General features: G+C 42.9%; 1 protein-coding gene across 5 annotated transcripts in view; it reads left to right on the top strand.

Moving 5' to 3' along the window:
• Kit (KIT proto-oncogene, receptor tyrosine kinase) overlaps nt 1-13,512 on the top strand; it is a 79,604-nt gene that overhangs the window by 37,570 nt on the left and 28,522 nt on the right. For 3 of the 5 annotated variants that reach the window (XM_028780735.1, XM_028780737.1, XM_028780739.1), the window contains exons 5-7: nt 4,066-4,240; nt 9,254-9,443; nt 11,354-11,469. In XM_028780735.1, coding sequence (XP_028636568.1) covers nt 4,066-4,240; nt 9,254-9,443; nt 11,354-11,469 — 481 coding nt within the window. The remainder of the gene's footprint in view (nt 1-4,065; nt 4,241-9,253; nt 9,444-11,353; nt 11,470-13,512) is intronic. The other 2 variants (XM_028780738.1, XM_028780736.1) reach the window with 1 other exon arrangement.

The raw sequence follows: 13,512 nt of genomic DNA, 5'->3' as shown, positions 1-13,512 counted from the left end.
AAAATAGATGAATAACTGTATATTATTCAGATAACATATTACTTCAGGTAAAGCTATTGTCTGCTTTGGTCATATGACAAAGTCATCAACACCATTCCCCCTTCTTCTACTGAAGAATAAATGCCGTCATGTATGGCCTGCAAAGCTCTTCTGAACCCGCAGAGTGGCTGCATCATCTGGGATATGGGGTTCTCTTTGTGCAGCTTGGATTTCCCCCCTTTAAGGCTGGTTACCTGAGATTAAATTGCTAATGGCTTTCCGTTTGCTTTTGTTGCTATTAATAAAATGGTTATCTTTAATGTGAAGCATTTGGCCGCGTTTATGATCTCATTCAGTTGACAAATACGTATTGAATGCCTACTGTACGTCAGGCACTGTGCTGGACATGTCTTAAATAAATCTTAGCCAAAGCCTTCCTTCCCCCATCTCTTTTCCTTTCAGTGTGAAGTCTTGAACCCAAAGGCCTTCCTTATGCCTGCGAGGCAAGGACACTGCCTGACAGATTTTAGACAGTTTTATTTGGGTATTCCTTTTTGTTTCAAATATTCAATAACAAGATTTAAAAACTCTTAATTTTCCCAATATTTTTCCATTAAAATTCCTACTGACTGAGTTTCTCTTCTACTTTTCTATAATTTTAGTGAGACAATTGCCTGGCCATCAGCAGTTCCTCTTTCTTTTACATGTTAGGGATGTGAAACGGAAAAAAAAGAAATACATGTATTTTTCCTCTTCCTGCTCCTCTTGGCCAGTGTTCAACACTGGCAATTTCATGCCTGCATACAGGGTACTGTGCGAAACGCTTAACCATGGTGAGCCACATAATGATGGCATTTGGACAGATCTTGATGGATGATAACTTGCTTCGTCTGCAGAGCCTGCCACTGGCCTGGAGATTGTATCGTACCGGAGACTCATTCTTTCAAACCAATACCTCAGAGAAACAAGTTTTAGTTTTCAGACCCCTCTAATGTAATACAAATAATAGCTTCTGTATGGATTTTGGGCTAACCTTACAGAGCACAATCCCATATTAATTGGCTTTCTATAATCCTTGATTTCAGATGAGAGAACAATTTAGACTGTGTGTGTGTATTTGAGCCTGTGTATGCTTGAAAATTAGCCCTTTTTAAGATGAGAAATTCAATTTGCCCCAGGCGGTTTTGTTCTGAACTGTGTTTCCCAGGAGCCCCACATGCCATTCCCAATTAACCCACTGGCAATGGTAGCTAAGTCTTTAGTGTTAGGAGCCCTTTGGGGAGATCCCAGTCTGTGCCTCCAAGGGTTAAGGAAAACCCAAATCACGTGCAGACAGCATGCAATGTGTGACTTGCAGATGGGACTCTTGGCCCCGTGCCAGGGTTCACCATGAATCTTTTATTGATCCTTTGGCATAATTTGGAGTGCTGTTAGCACTATTAGATTATTTTAAAAATCCATAATGTTTGATCTTGACCATTTAGAGGAAGCTTCACTCAGGAGGAACTGAGGCTGCAATGAGGCCTTAAGAGTTGTTGCGATTATTTGTTCAGGCATAAAAGTCTCGGGGTTTATACAGTGTTTGTTCATCTTGGCCAGCTTTCCTAATGCTTCTGAACGCTAAGCTTTCTATTGGCTTTCAGTGCTGAGCTTGGCGGTATGCTAAATTAAGATCTTTGACTTTGGGTGTTAGCTAGCGCATCATTTTTGACCAAGCTATATTTTGTTCTGCACTGACCATCTCAGACCTTGTGCTTAGCGACCTTTTGGAGACTCTCTGACCCTAGGAAGAGTGGTGTTCCATCTGTCCTTGATCACTGTGGCCTTGGCGCAGAAGGCAGAAACAGCAGCCTAAAAGCCAGCATGAGGGTGTCACTCATTTTGGTTTATCATAGGATAGAGAGGTCCTGATCCTATGGCAGATTTCTACCACTAGAAACACCTAGAAGGGGTGGCTCGGGATCTGCTGAGGACCATATTAGACAGGCATGGAAATTCCTGTTTGTTATTCACACCTTTAAGGAACAAAGGCCGAGGCCAGGTGTGTCTTTGACCCGATCAATTTCTCCCCCCCAAACAGATTTTCTTCTTTTTAATAAATCTTGGGTCATCAGCTTTTATGTATGCTTATTTTAATGTAATAGGATCCCAAATACTGTGGGCTGGATGTGACGTTAGCTCTGTTACAGAGCTACTGCTTTGCCTGTGCGAGTTAGCGTTCAGTTCCCAGCCCTGAAGAAAAATTCTTAAGCTATAATTATACAAGGAAAGAAAAAGGCATTGTCTGTGTTTGCAGCTAGCAATGCTGTATGCATAATAGAAATATAGTGTGAGCCACACAGGCCATTTAAGATTTTCTGATAGGCCCATTTCCAAAAATAAGTGATTTTTAATGTCATATTTTGACCCAGTAATATGAAATATCATTTCCTACTAAAATTAACATAAGTTATTAATAATGTATTCTGCATCTTCTAATTCAGAATCTAGGATATATTTTATGTGGAGTCAGAACTACAGCATTTGAAGTACTCCATGGTTGCAAGTGGCTAGTCCTTATTAATGCCAGGTAGCCCACACGTTTTCCACGAGTCTCTTGTCTTTTTCCCATGTGCGTGCATTACCACATGGCTGTAGCTTTAAGATTGATGCTTTGCTTTTGATAGGTTCTCACTATTGTAGCCCAAGCTGGTCTTGAACCTGTAGCCATCTGTCTGTCTCACCTCCCAGATACTGGCATTATAGATGTGAACTGTCTTAAGTGATGTCATCATTTTTCTTATTTCCTACCCAGACATAATCTTTATTGTCGAATTTACCCAATGGATATTTGTGTCATTCCAAGTGTCACTGCAGTCAGTATCAGGGAACTTTTGTCTTGTTATGAGCTTTAGACACAGGTGATCTGAGGACCTTAGCATCCTGCCAAGTTCCTTTCCGGCAGTGTTCCTATTGCCATCGCTTGCCACTGGGCTAACACTGCAGGGCAATGTAGCCATAGCTGGCTATCTTTGTCATTGCCAGGCATCGGTTCTTGCTTGCTTGCTTGCTTTAGTTGATACTGTTGTTTTCTCCATTGTAATGGGAATGTGTGCAGATGACATCAAATTTGGAAGGTGCAGAATGCAGAGTTAGACTTCTTCAAATCTCTTTAGTGGAGTTGCTGATATTAAAGTTTTCCCATGGTACTTCCTGCACAAGCGTCTCTCCATGTCTGGTCTGCAGACGGATCACAAGAACAATGCCTTAAGGCCAGAGCCACAGTCCTTTCTGGTCAGCCTACTCAAACACCTTGTGATGTGGTCTTGTAGGCATCCTGTGCCTTATCCCTTGAGTCATTAAGAAACTTCTATTGGGTTGAAAACCATGGTGGTGAATGTCAAGTCAGTTGTACATATTCTGCTTCTAATTTTATTTTTTTTAAAGATACTAAATGCTAATAAAAAGATTGCATGTTTTTTTTTTCCGGTTGTTAGATTCACACATGGAAAAGGGTAAAGGGGGGTAACCGGGCTGGGGTATCTTGGATGATAGAGTGCTTGCCTGGCATGCATGAAACCCTGGGTCTAATGCATAGCACATCATAAACCAGGCTTGATGAAGGCATGTGCCTGTGATCCATGCACTCAGGTGGAGGGAGGCAGGTGGGGCGGAGGTTCAAGGTCATTCTTGGCTGCATAGGGAATTAGAAGCAATCCTCATCTACACGGAGATTTCAATCTCAAAGGGGAAAAGGAAACATAAAGGAAATGTTAATATGACAAACATGTGCTGACTCATTATGACATATCGGTATTCTATAATATTTCTTCTGTGGTGATGCTGAAAATCTAATACCGCAGAGAACTTGGAATGAATTTTCCTGTATTTTCCAATCGTTCATAATGACTATCTTTCAATATAATCCTGTGATATGAAGGGTCCCAGTGACAGGCTTGTCACGACACTTTATTATTCCCCCTCCGCAGTGTATAATGAATGCTAATATGGAGAAGTTAATTGCTGCTATTTTTAATTTAGGAAAGATCCTGAATATAAATTATATGGTAATCTTTGATATTTTTTTTTCTCCTCCCCTTCTGAAAGCCTCAGATCCAAGCCCAGGTAAAGCACAATAGCTGGCATGTGGGTGACTTCAATTACGAACGCCAAGAGACGCTGACTATCAGCTCAGCAAGAGTTAACGATTCCGGAGTGTTCATGTGTTATGCCAATAATACTTTTGGATCAGCAAATGTCACAACAACCTTGAAAGTAGTAGGTAAATATCTCTATGGGAATGTATAAATTACGGGCAGTAGTGAAAGGAGAAATTACTAGATAGTTTCCTTTTTATGCAAATGGGATTCTAAGAACCAATTCTTAGAATTTATTATCACCGAATGAATGAATGAATGAATATTATCCCCGGAGCTTCTTGGCAGCAGAACACAAAACCAGATCCTACCAGTTTACCCAAAAGACAGAAGAGAACTGTCACTGAAGTTCAGACCTGACACTCTGCGAGCCCACCTTCCCCTCCCACTCAAGCAGAGCATATACTGACTTTCCGTCACTTTGTAGCCCTCTCTACAATGGTTCAAGTTTTGCAATGGTCTGAGTTTTGCAATGACCAGAGATGTTCTTTGCCAGGCTTCAGAGATGTGTAAAGCACAGAGCCTGGGCTACTTCTCTGTCTTCTGGAACGTGTTGTCTGTCGGCTGTTGGCTTTAGTCCCTTTGTGGTCTGTGCTGAGTTGGGGTTCTCCAGCCTGTTTGCTCTTCTTCATCTCTGTTCTGTAGCTCTCAAGTTCACTGATGGCTCACACCATCAGGAAAGCTACACTGGTCCTAGAGAGCCTCAGAGAAGGGTCCTCAGGATCTCCTCTGCCCCCGGGTTCACCACATCTGCTCTGTACAGTAGTGGGTGTAGCTTTAGTCTTCTGGGTGCAAGGAAGTCCACAAGTATTTATTTTTGAGGCAACTACTTAAAGAGAAGCCAAGTGTAGAGTCTTCCTGTTATTTTTGAATTATCCAAAGTAATAATGGTTTTTCCCAAAATATTTCATTCATAGGTTTTTGTTTGGTTGGTTGGTTTGGCTTTTGTCTTCTGGATGTTGTTTGGTTTTACCTATTTTTTTTTCTGTTTTTGTTTTTTCTTTCTGTCTTTGTTGTAGTTGCCATGTAAGCCTTTTTAATGCAACCATTTTCTTGGTGCTTGCCTTTGATAACACCCATGTAGAACGGTAAAGCTCATCTTTGTAAGCAGTAAGAGAGCAACATACTGTTTGCTTGAGTCCTGCTCCTCGGTCCACCCAGGATTTCAGTAATTTATGGAAGAGAGCTCTGTGATTTTTTTTTCTCCTGTAGTAACATCATAAAAATTTGGTGCTTCTGCCCAAGTTCTAATGGAAAGTCTCTCAACAGATGAACACAGAGAAGACACTTCGCTTGTAATTATAGAGTCATCACACACAAAGTGTACTCCTCTGTCCCCAACTGTGATCGTGAGCCATTTATTAATTTGAATAGAAGGCTATGCTTTTAAAATATTAAACTCCATAAGCACTAATTTGCTAAGTTGATTAGGGAGCATGTTGATATACCCTCTTCAGCTCCAGAAAGCAATTAGGAAGGATGTTTGGAGCATATTGTTGTATGTAATCGGATTTTTAAAATCCATTCATCAGTTTCCAAGAATTAGAAATGTGTGACTGGAAAGCTCGGTGGCTGTGAAATCCGAATCGGGTTGTGTCGTGGGTCAAGAGTGGGTTGTGGGACAGGAGCAGGAAGAGACAGAGAAAGGCCAGTTCCATGGGGACTGGGAGTGGGGTTCAGATCCAACATGGCATAGGTGAGAGAATGAGATTTGTCGACCATCTGAAAGAGAGAGAGAGAGAGAGAGAGAGAGAGAGAGAGAGAGAGAGAGAGACAGAGAGAGAGAGAGAGAGAGAGAGAGAGAGAGAGAGAGAGAGAGACAGAGAGAGGAGAGAGAGAGAGAGAGAGAGAGAGAGAGAGAGAGAGAGAGAGAGAGAGAGAGAGAGAGAAGGTAGAATCTGACCTGGTTTTAGGTTAGGGGCTTTTCTATGTCTCTTTCTAATGTACCCAAGCTTTTCTCTGTATTTCTTCACAGAAGAAACAACCTCCACCCGCCACCACATTGGAGACGAGATGAGACAGATTTTATGGGAGTGTCAGGCAATAGAGTTTAAACCTGACTAAAAGCTAATGTACCGCTATTCTTTTTTTTTTTTAATGCAGAAGCACTTGAAAAAGAACTTTGTTATAACAGTTTTGTTAGCATTCCTTCTTTTTATATGACAGTATTTAAGGTAGAGTCTTAATCCTTCTTACATCACAGAAATGTAAGGCTTTGTCCCACTGTGTAACATAACCCTCCTGTGTTGTCAGCCTTCTGTTTGATGATGAAATACCTGACATACTAACGGTTTTAAGGAGGGCAGGCTCACTGGCTCGTGTTCTAAGTCTGTGGACTTGAGACAGCTCTGGAACATCATGGTAGGAGCAGGCGGCAGAAGAGAGATGTTCGTCTATGGCAGCCAGGAAGGGCCAGACACAAGATAGGTGTACCCGCAGTGACCCATTTCCCTCAGATAGCACCCCTACAATGGATATCCATTGATGAACTTAGAACCCTGGTGATCCAGACCCTTCCTAGAAATCCATTCACTAGCAACCAAACCTTTAACATGATGCTATTCTTCATAGTCAAATCAGAACACCTATATTGGCAAGTTAATACTTACAGAAAACTCAAGACTACTGACATATATTTTTTTAAATATACAGAGTTTTATTTTTATTTTATACTCGTTGATGTTTTTTGCCTGCATATATGTCTGTGTGAGGAAGTCAGAAACCCTGGAACTGGACTTACAGACAGGTGTGAGCTGCCATGTCAGTGCTGGGAATTGAACCTGTGTCTTCTGGAAGAACAGAGGACTTAACCACTGAGCCATCCCTCTAGCCTTGCTTACACGTTTTATCTGTAATCTGACCTTTTTTTTGATTGTGTGGTTATCTGAGTATATAACCTTGTGGAACAACATTGATTCTTTTAACATAGCAAGATCCAACAAACACTAGAGAGACTTGGTCATAAAGAATGACGGGGGGTTGTCATTTGTGGCTCAGGTGGTAGGACAGGGCCAGCCCCAACTCCAGTTTTTATTTTGGATGATTTTGGATGAAAAAATTACTAAAAATAATCCCGTTCAAATTGGTTCAGTAGAGAGAGGAAGGACACAGGACTATGGTTTTGACCTTGAACCTTTAGGCAACCAAACAGCATTTTAAAAAACCCCAAAACAAACAAACAAAAAACCCAGAATGACAACCTTCTGTGTATATATAGATAACTACAAAGTTACTGAAAGTTTACAGTACAGTTTAAGCACTTGAAAAAGAAATTAAATAAACTTTAAACTCTAACTGTATATAGCTACTTCTTAAAGATTTGAGTATTTTGCTTACATTTTTGTATATTGAGTTTTCATTATACAATTTTATTCATATTCTTATTCTCTTACTTAAAATGTATAATAGAGACGCTAAAAAAAGCAGCCATTCTTGGCTTCTCTTCAATGCTAGACTTTGCCTATATGGCTCTGGATCTAAACATAAATATCATTGGTTTCATCTATAAATTAGAGATTCCAAGTATTGCCTATAAATTGGAGTGATCACTAAATCTCTAACCTAGGGCTGGGAGATGGCTTAGTGGTTAGGAACGCTTGCTCTCCCCACAAGGAGCAGAGTTCAAATCCTCAGCAATTATATAAGAAACCAAATATGGCTGCTTTTGACTGTAATCCCAAGACTAGGGAACAGAGACTACAGATCCTGAGAGCTCCCTGGCCAGCCAGTCTTTCTGAAATGGTGAATTTCTGACTCAGTGGAAGACTCCTGGAGTTCTGTTCTACACAGGGTTTCTCTATGTAGCTCTAGCTTTCCTGGAACTCCTGTAGACCAGGCTGGCCTCGAACTCAGAGATCTGCCTGCCTCTGGAGTGCTGGGATTAAAGGTGTGTGCCACCACCACCCGGCTAGTCTCCACACTCTAAATGTGCATGTACCATAGACACAGACAGCAAACACACACACACACAGAGAAAACCCATAACCTATTTTTCATCTATAAATTAGAGGCTACAGCTCTATGCTCCAGAATGATTGTAAGCATAAATGTCATAATTATTAAATGAAATGTGTGCTAAAGTGCTTGAGGCAGCTCTTGGCACATGGTAAGCACCATCCCCTAAATGGTAGCTATAAAAATAATATTGGCAATTATCTTATTGCTCTTTTTCAAGCTCTCTCTCTTGGATTATTACATAACCATCTCCAAGGCGGTGTTATTTACTTCACCAGTGTTCTGTCATGTCAAGAGTTATCGAAACCCGTGCAAATAGTACTTCGTGCATCTCTCAACCCATTTTAAGAAAAGTTCTCAAATGGAAATTATAGGATTTAGACTTAAAATAGATAATTTAAAAAAAGAAACTCTCGATTGCTAACTGGTTCTGAGACGTAGCGCGCCAGTTTGTCATGTGTGCTTCCCCGTGCCTCTTCGAAACACATTCAAGATTCTTGGGTTTATTTTAAATTAGTTTTGCTATTTTTAATAAATAGAGAGTGCTATCCGTATTTTAATGGCTGGTTTAGCTAAACAGTCCTTCTCCCGTAGTTTAATGTCTTCTTTCCCGTTACCTTAATTCAAATCTGCCCTTTACAATATTTTCCTTTTGTCACTTCCGAAAAGCACCCACCCCTCTCTCCTATAAGCAGTAAAAGCCCAGTTTTCACATTTAAGCATTGTCTGACTGATGGCCAGTGGTGTGACAACGAACAACACATGGTATGGAAGGTCCAGCGATCACTTTCTTGAAATGTAAAATGATATTTTTTGCAGCATTTTTATATCACATTTTGGATCTCATTCTTGCTTTGACTCAGTGCTGCTTTTTTTTTAACTATGTTTGTAATTCTTCTGGGCCTTCCTCAGCTATTTAATAAAATATTTTGAGCTTGAACCTCACAATCGTGGAGGCAAGCGGAGGCAGGGAACTGCTAGCAAGGTATACATCTGAGACTTAGTGTGTGCCCTGCCTAATCCAGGACAAGGTGAAGAACAAAGGCGGCTGACACGCATCTTCTCATGTGGTGCCAGTCCACACCAGAGGCCACCATTTGCCACCGTTTTTGTGATTCTAGGTTGAGGTCGCATGTTCTTGTCACTTGTGAATACCGATTGCTGTCTTATTCTGTTCCGATTAGAAAAAGGATTCATCAACATCTTCCCTGGGAAGAACACTACGGTATTTGTAACCGAAGGAGAAAATGTGGATTTGGTTGTTGAATACGAGGCCTACCCTAAACCTGAGCACCAGCAGTGGATATATATGAACAGGACCTCTACCAACAAAGGGGAGAATTATGTCAAATCTGATAACAAAAGTAACATCAGGTAAGAAGGCGACTCGTGCCTGTGTCTCCCTGCAACCTTCCCAGGCCATGTCTTGGTGACCCAGCGATGCGTGGGACGATGCCACATGAGGAAGGACATCTGGGGCTTCCTCTGTGTCCTTGGCCAACAATTCCATTTTGCTGTGGATTTAGAACGTTTCCACCACATATTTGAGCGGATGCCCACTCAGTGTCTCATTTGGAATGTGGGGGTTACTTTTCTCGTTTTAAGGGTAACCCAAAGCAATGACTAGCATATTTTCAGGACACAATAATTCTCCTTAGAACGAAAGGGAAGTTAGTATTGGTACTACTTTATTAAATCTCTGAAGCAACTATGAATCATTCTGCTTCAGGCCAGGTGATTGATTTATTTTTTTTCAGCTCTTTTATTAAATCTTCAAAACATCGTAATTACAATAATAGCAGCCATAATACCTTGTGTGCTTTTGTTTGTTTCTATCATATATAACTTACACATATCAGCGCAAACCTTAAGTGTAGCTCTGTTGTTTTTTCATTTAAATTTAACGTGAAGTCCTGTGGATATGTAATGGTACAGGGTCACAGTGCACCCCAAAGTGTGTGTGAAGGTCAGAAGACAACCTCTGGGTGTCAGGTCTCTCCTTCCACCTTTACACACATTCCAGGGATCAAACTCAAATGCTTGTGACGAAAGCACCTTTGTCATCTCACCGACCCTGTGATACTCCAAGTACCCCTGTCTTTGGGGAAGAGGAATCCAAGGCATAGAAGGCTGAGGTGATGTGACCAAGATCAAATGACTAATAAGAGGCTGGTAACTAGGCAGAGTCTGTTAGTCCATTCAGGAGCTGCTGACTGTCGGATGAACACTAGAGAGAGTCGAGGTACCCTTAGCTTGGGATCTTGCATGCCTTTGTCTAAAAAGGCTCAGTTCCCTAGAAGCCGAGCCTGAAACAGGAGGTCAGGGGTTGGGGTTTATGCAGAGAGAAAACTCTGAGGGAGCAGGAAACCAGCTGAGAAGGGACCTTGGAGAATTCTACACTGAGCTGTCTGTACCTGGCCACTCGAGATCACTCTTGGCTGAAGGTGACAGACGAAAAGTATCCTGAGCTGTACCCACAACCAGGGTCTGTGGGGACGTGGGGATAGGCCCACAGAAGACACACAGGACCGAGGCACCTGCACGAGAAGCTGAGATAAGGACACTCAGTCTAGCAGCAGGTGATTGAACCTGAGCAGGTTGTCTACCAATGGAGAGAGGAGAAGGAGCGAGGCCACTGAGTGTGGGCAGTCAGTCATGGCCTGTTCAGGGGATCTAGCCACCTTGAGCTCACACTAGCTTAAGGATTGTACGGTGTTCCTTCTTTACAACCATCCTGTAGGTCCCTGAGTAGAGCGGATACTTTGATAACAAGTACACCTGGGGACTCTGGGAAAACACGTCTGGATGTACAGGAGAAAGATAGCGTGACAGAAGCAAGGCAGGGGACAGTGGGTGAAGGAGTTCGTGATTGCTCGGACCCCAAGGGCTAAGTGTCAACATGAAAGTCGAGGGTGTATGCAGACTACTGAGCTATGGGTTCCCAGAACAGAGGTCAAGGAGCAGTGCAGGCAGAGGAGGAAGTGGTCATGAAGGTAGCCTGGGACAGTGGCCCCAGAGGCTTGGCTTGCCTATTTCTGTATCTTCACAAGCAGGCCTTTGTTCCCCAAATAGAGTGGTGTGGTGTGTGTGGTGTGTATGGTGTGTGTGTGTATGGTGTATGTGTGCGGGTATGAGTGTGGGGTGTGTGTGTGTGTAGAAGTGTAATACTGATTCATCAATATTTCCCCCTAAATAGGCATCTCTTTCCAAGTAGAAACTGACAGAGACATGCACTCCAGGACGGACTCTCCACAGGGAGTTGATTTATTGCCCTTCCTTTGTAGATACGTGAGCGAGCTTCGCCTGACCAGACTGAAAGGCACAGAAGGAGGCACTTACACCTTTCTGGTGTCCAACTCTGATGCCAGTGCTTCCGTGACATTTAATGTTTACGTGAACAGTAAGTAAATCGCCGGACTCCTTATCTTTTTATTTTGTGTTATTGCACGCTGCAGACCGTGGGTCTAACAGCTGCAGAGCTGCGTTTCTTGTGTACTATGTAAATAATGTTTCATGATAATTTTGACCTTAACAAAGACCTCGTGGTTTGGTGGTTGGAAGAGAAACCAATTCCCTGTCCTACATTTCACTGGCCACATGACCTTGTTGAAGTGCTGTGGATTTCTGAGGGCCGCCTTTGAAGTCAACAGAGGAGCCAAGCTTAGAAACTGTTTAAGAGAAAGTGTATTATTATTGACTGTTCAACTGGAGAGCCAGATGTTGAATGGAGCTGGCATTTGCCATTGGGTGGGAGAGAGAGAGAGAGAGAGAGAGAGAGAGAGAGAGAGAGAGAGAGAGAGAGAGAGAGAGAGAGAGATACTGTTAAGCCCTGACAGGAATTTTCTCTTACCAGAGCTTTCTCTCTTCAGCCTGTGATATACCATTTGTGTTTAAGACTGTTCTCCCACTATGATCGATATGCTATTGACCCAGCTTGATGGGTCACTCCTGAGTACTTTAGGAGGACTGGGGGAGCAGGCAGCAGGTGGTTTGGTGGATGGCAGTTGTCTGTAGTCATGGGAACCTCAAAACCTCAGTACCAGTGTCCTGCACGGCTATGCTTCTTAGCAGTGGGGGGAAGCCATGTAAGCAGGAGTCAGTGCTTTCTTCGGCTTCTGCCAAGGGCAGAGCTGCTCCTTGGCTTTGTTCTGGGTCCAGCTTGCATTGGCAAGGAATGGTAAGCATCATTATATGTACTAGAATATTCCAGAAAATGGTCCAATAAATAACTGTTAGAATTATCCCTCCCGAGTGTGGGTCTGTATTAGTTACTTCTTGCTGTGATAGAGTGTAGAAGCAGCTTGAGGGTGGCAGTTTAGGTTCTTGCTTGCAGGGAACATAGGCCATCTTAGTAGGGAGGGCATGACTTTGGAGTTTGGTCTGGGCAGTGGAAGCATACAACTCATTCACCTCATGACTAATCATGAGAACTGAGGCTGGAAGCCAGGCTAACAACCCGCCGTGGTCACCTCCTCTGCTAGCCATGCCTGCTGCCCTGAAGGTTCCACGGTCTTCCAAAACACTACCAACCAGGGGCATCAACGAGCCTGTGCAAATATGTCAGATCAAGCCAGAATGACTCCCGATAAAACTAACCTAGAGACTGGGCAGTATGCTGGCCTCTAAGGGGGTTGTAGATGGCTGAAGTGGGTGGAGGCAAGGGGAATGCCTTTCCTCTCTAGAGCAGCATGTCTGCAGTGGTTTCAGGTACATCTATCCACTTTGTCCCTGCCCTGCTGAGATAGCCATTTGGGTGTGGTCAGGTCCATTTGTTAATGAAAAAGAATCAGCTAGTCAAGCCCTACTCTGGTTGGCTTTTTTATTGCAGTCTAGAGTTGCTTGACTGTATCAGTATTTCTAGAATTGTGTTTCCTGATTAAGATATATCAGTCAGGGTTCTCTGCAGGAACAGACCTGCTAAAACACACACACACACACACACACACACACACAATTATTAGATTGCCTTACAGAATGTCCAGCAATGACTATCTCATTCAGTCCACCAGGCTAACTGTCTCAGGAGTCCCAATCTGACGCTGAGGGCCAGAAGGATTTCTGGAGAGCCCTGGTCTTTGTTCTGCGTTTGAATCCTGAAGAAGACCCAGATTGAAGGAGAGTTTTCCTGCTATAAATAATCTGATCAAGAAAGTCCTTCACAGGAGTGCCCGCCGCTTGGGTTTTAGTTGATTCCAGAAGCAGTCAGGTTGACAACTGAGAATAGCCACTTAGGACATCAATATGCACTTGCACTGGGTGTCAGGGTACATGCCTTTGATCCCAGCATTCTGGGAGGCGGAGGCAGGTGGATCTCTGTGAGTTCAAGGCCAGCCTGGTCTAGTCAATGTCAAGGGGGAGAAGTGTCACAGGCCCATAATTAAGCACTTTAGTGTTGCTAACTCTCCCAGAATCCTTTCTCTGTTTATGTATCCTACACGTCCTT

The sequence above is a fragment of the Grammomys surdaster genome, unplaced genomic scaffold, assembly GCF_004785775.1.
Source record: "Grammomys surdaster isolate TR1022 unplaced genomic scaffold, NIH_TR_1.0 372, whole genome shotgun sequence".
Classification (NCBI taxonomy): Eukaryota; Metazoa; Chordata; class Mammalia; order Rodentia; family Muridae; genus Grammomys; species Grammomys surdaster.
The sequence above is the reverse complement of the archived record's forward strand: the minus strand, read 5'-3'. Positions and strand labels throughout refer to the sequence as shown.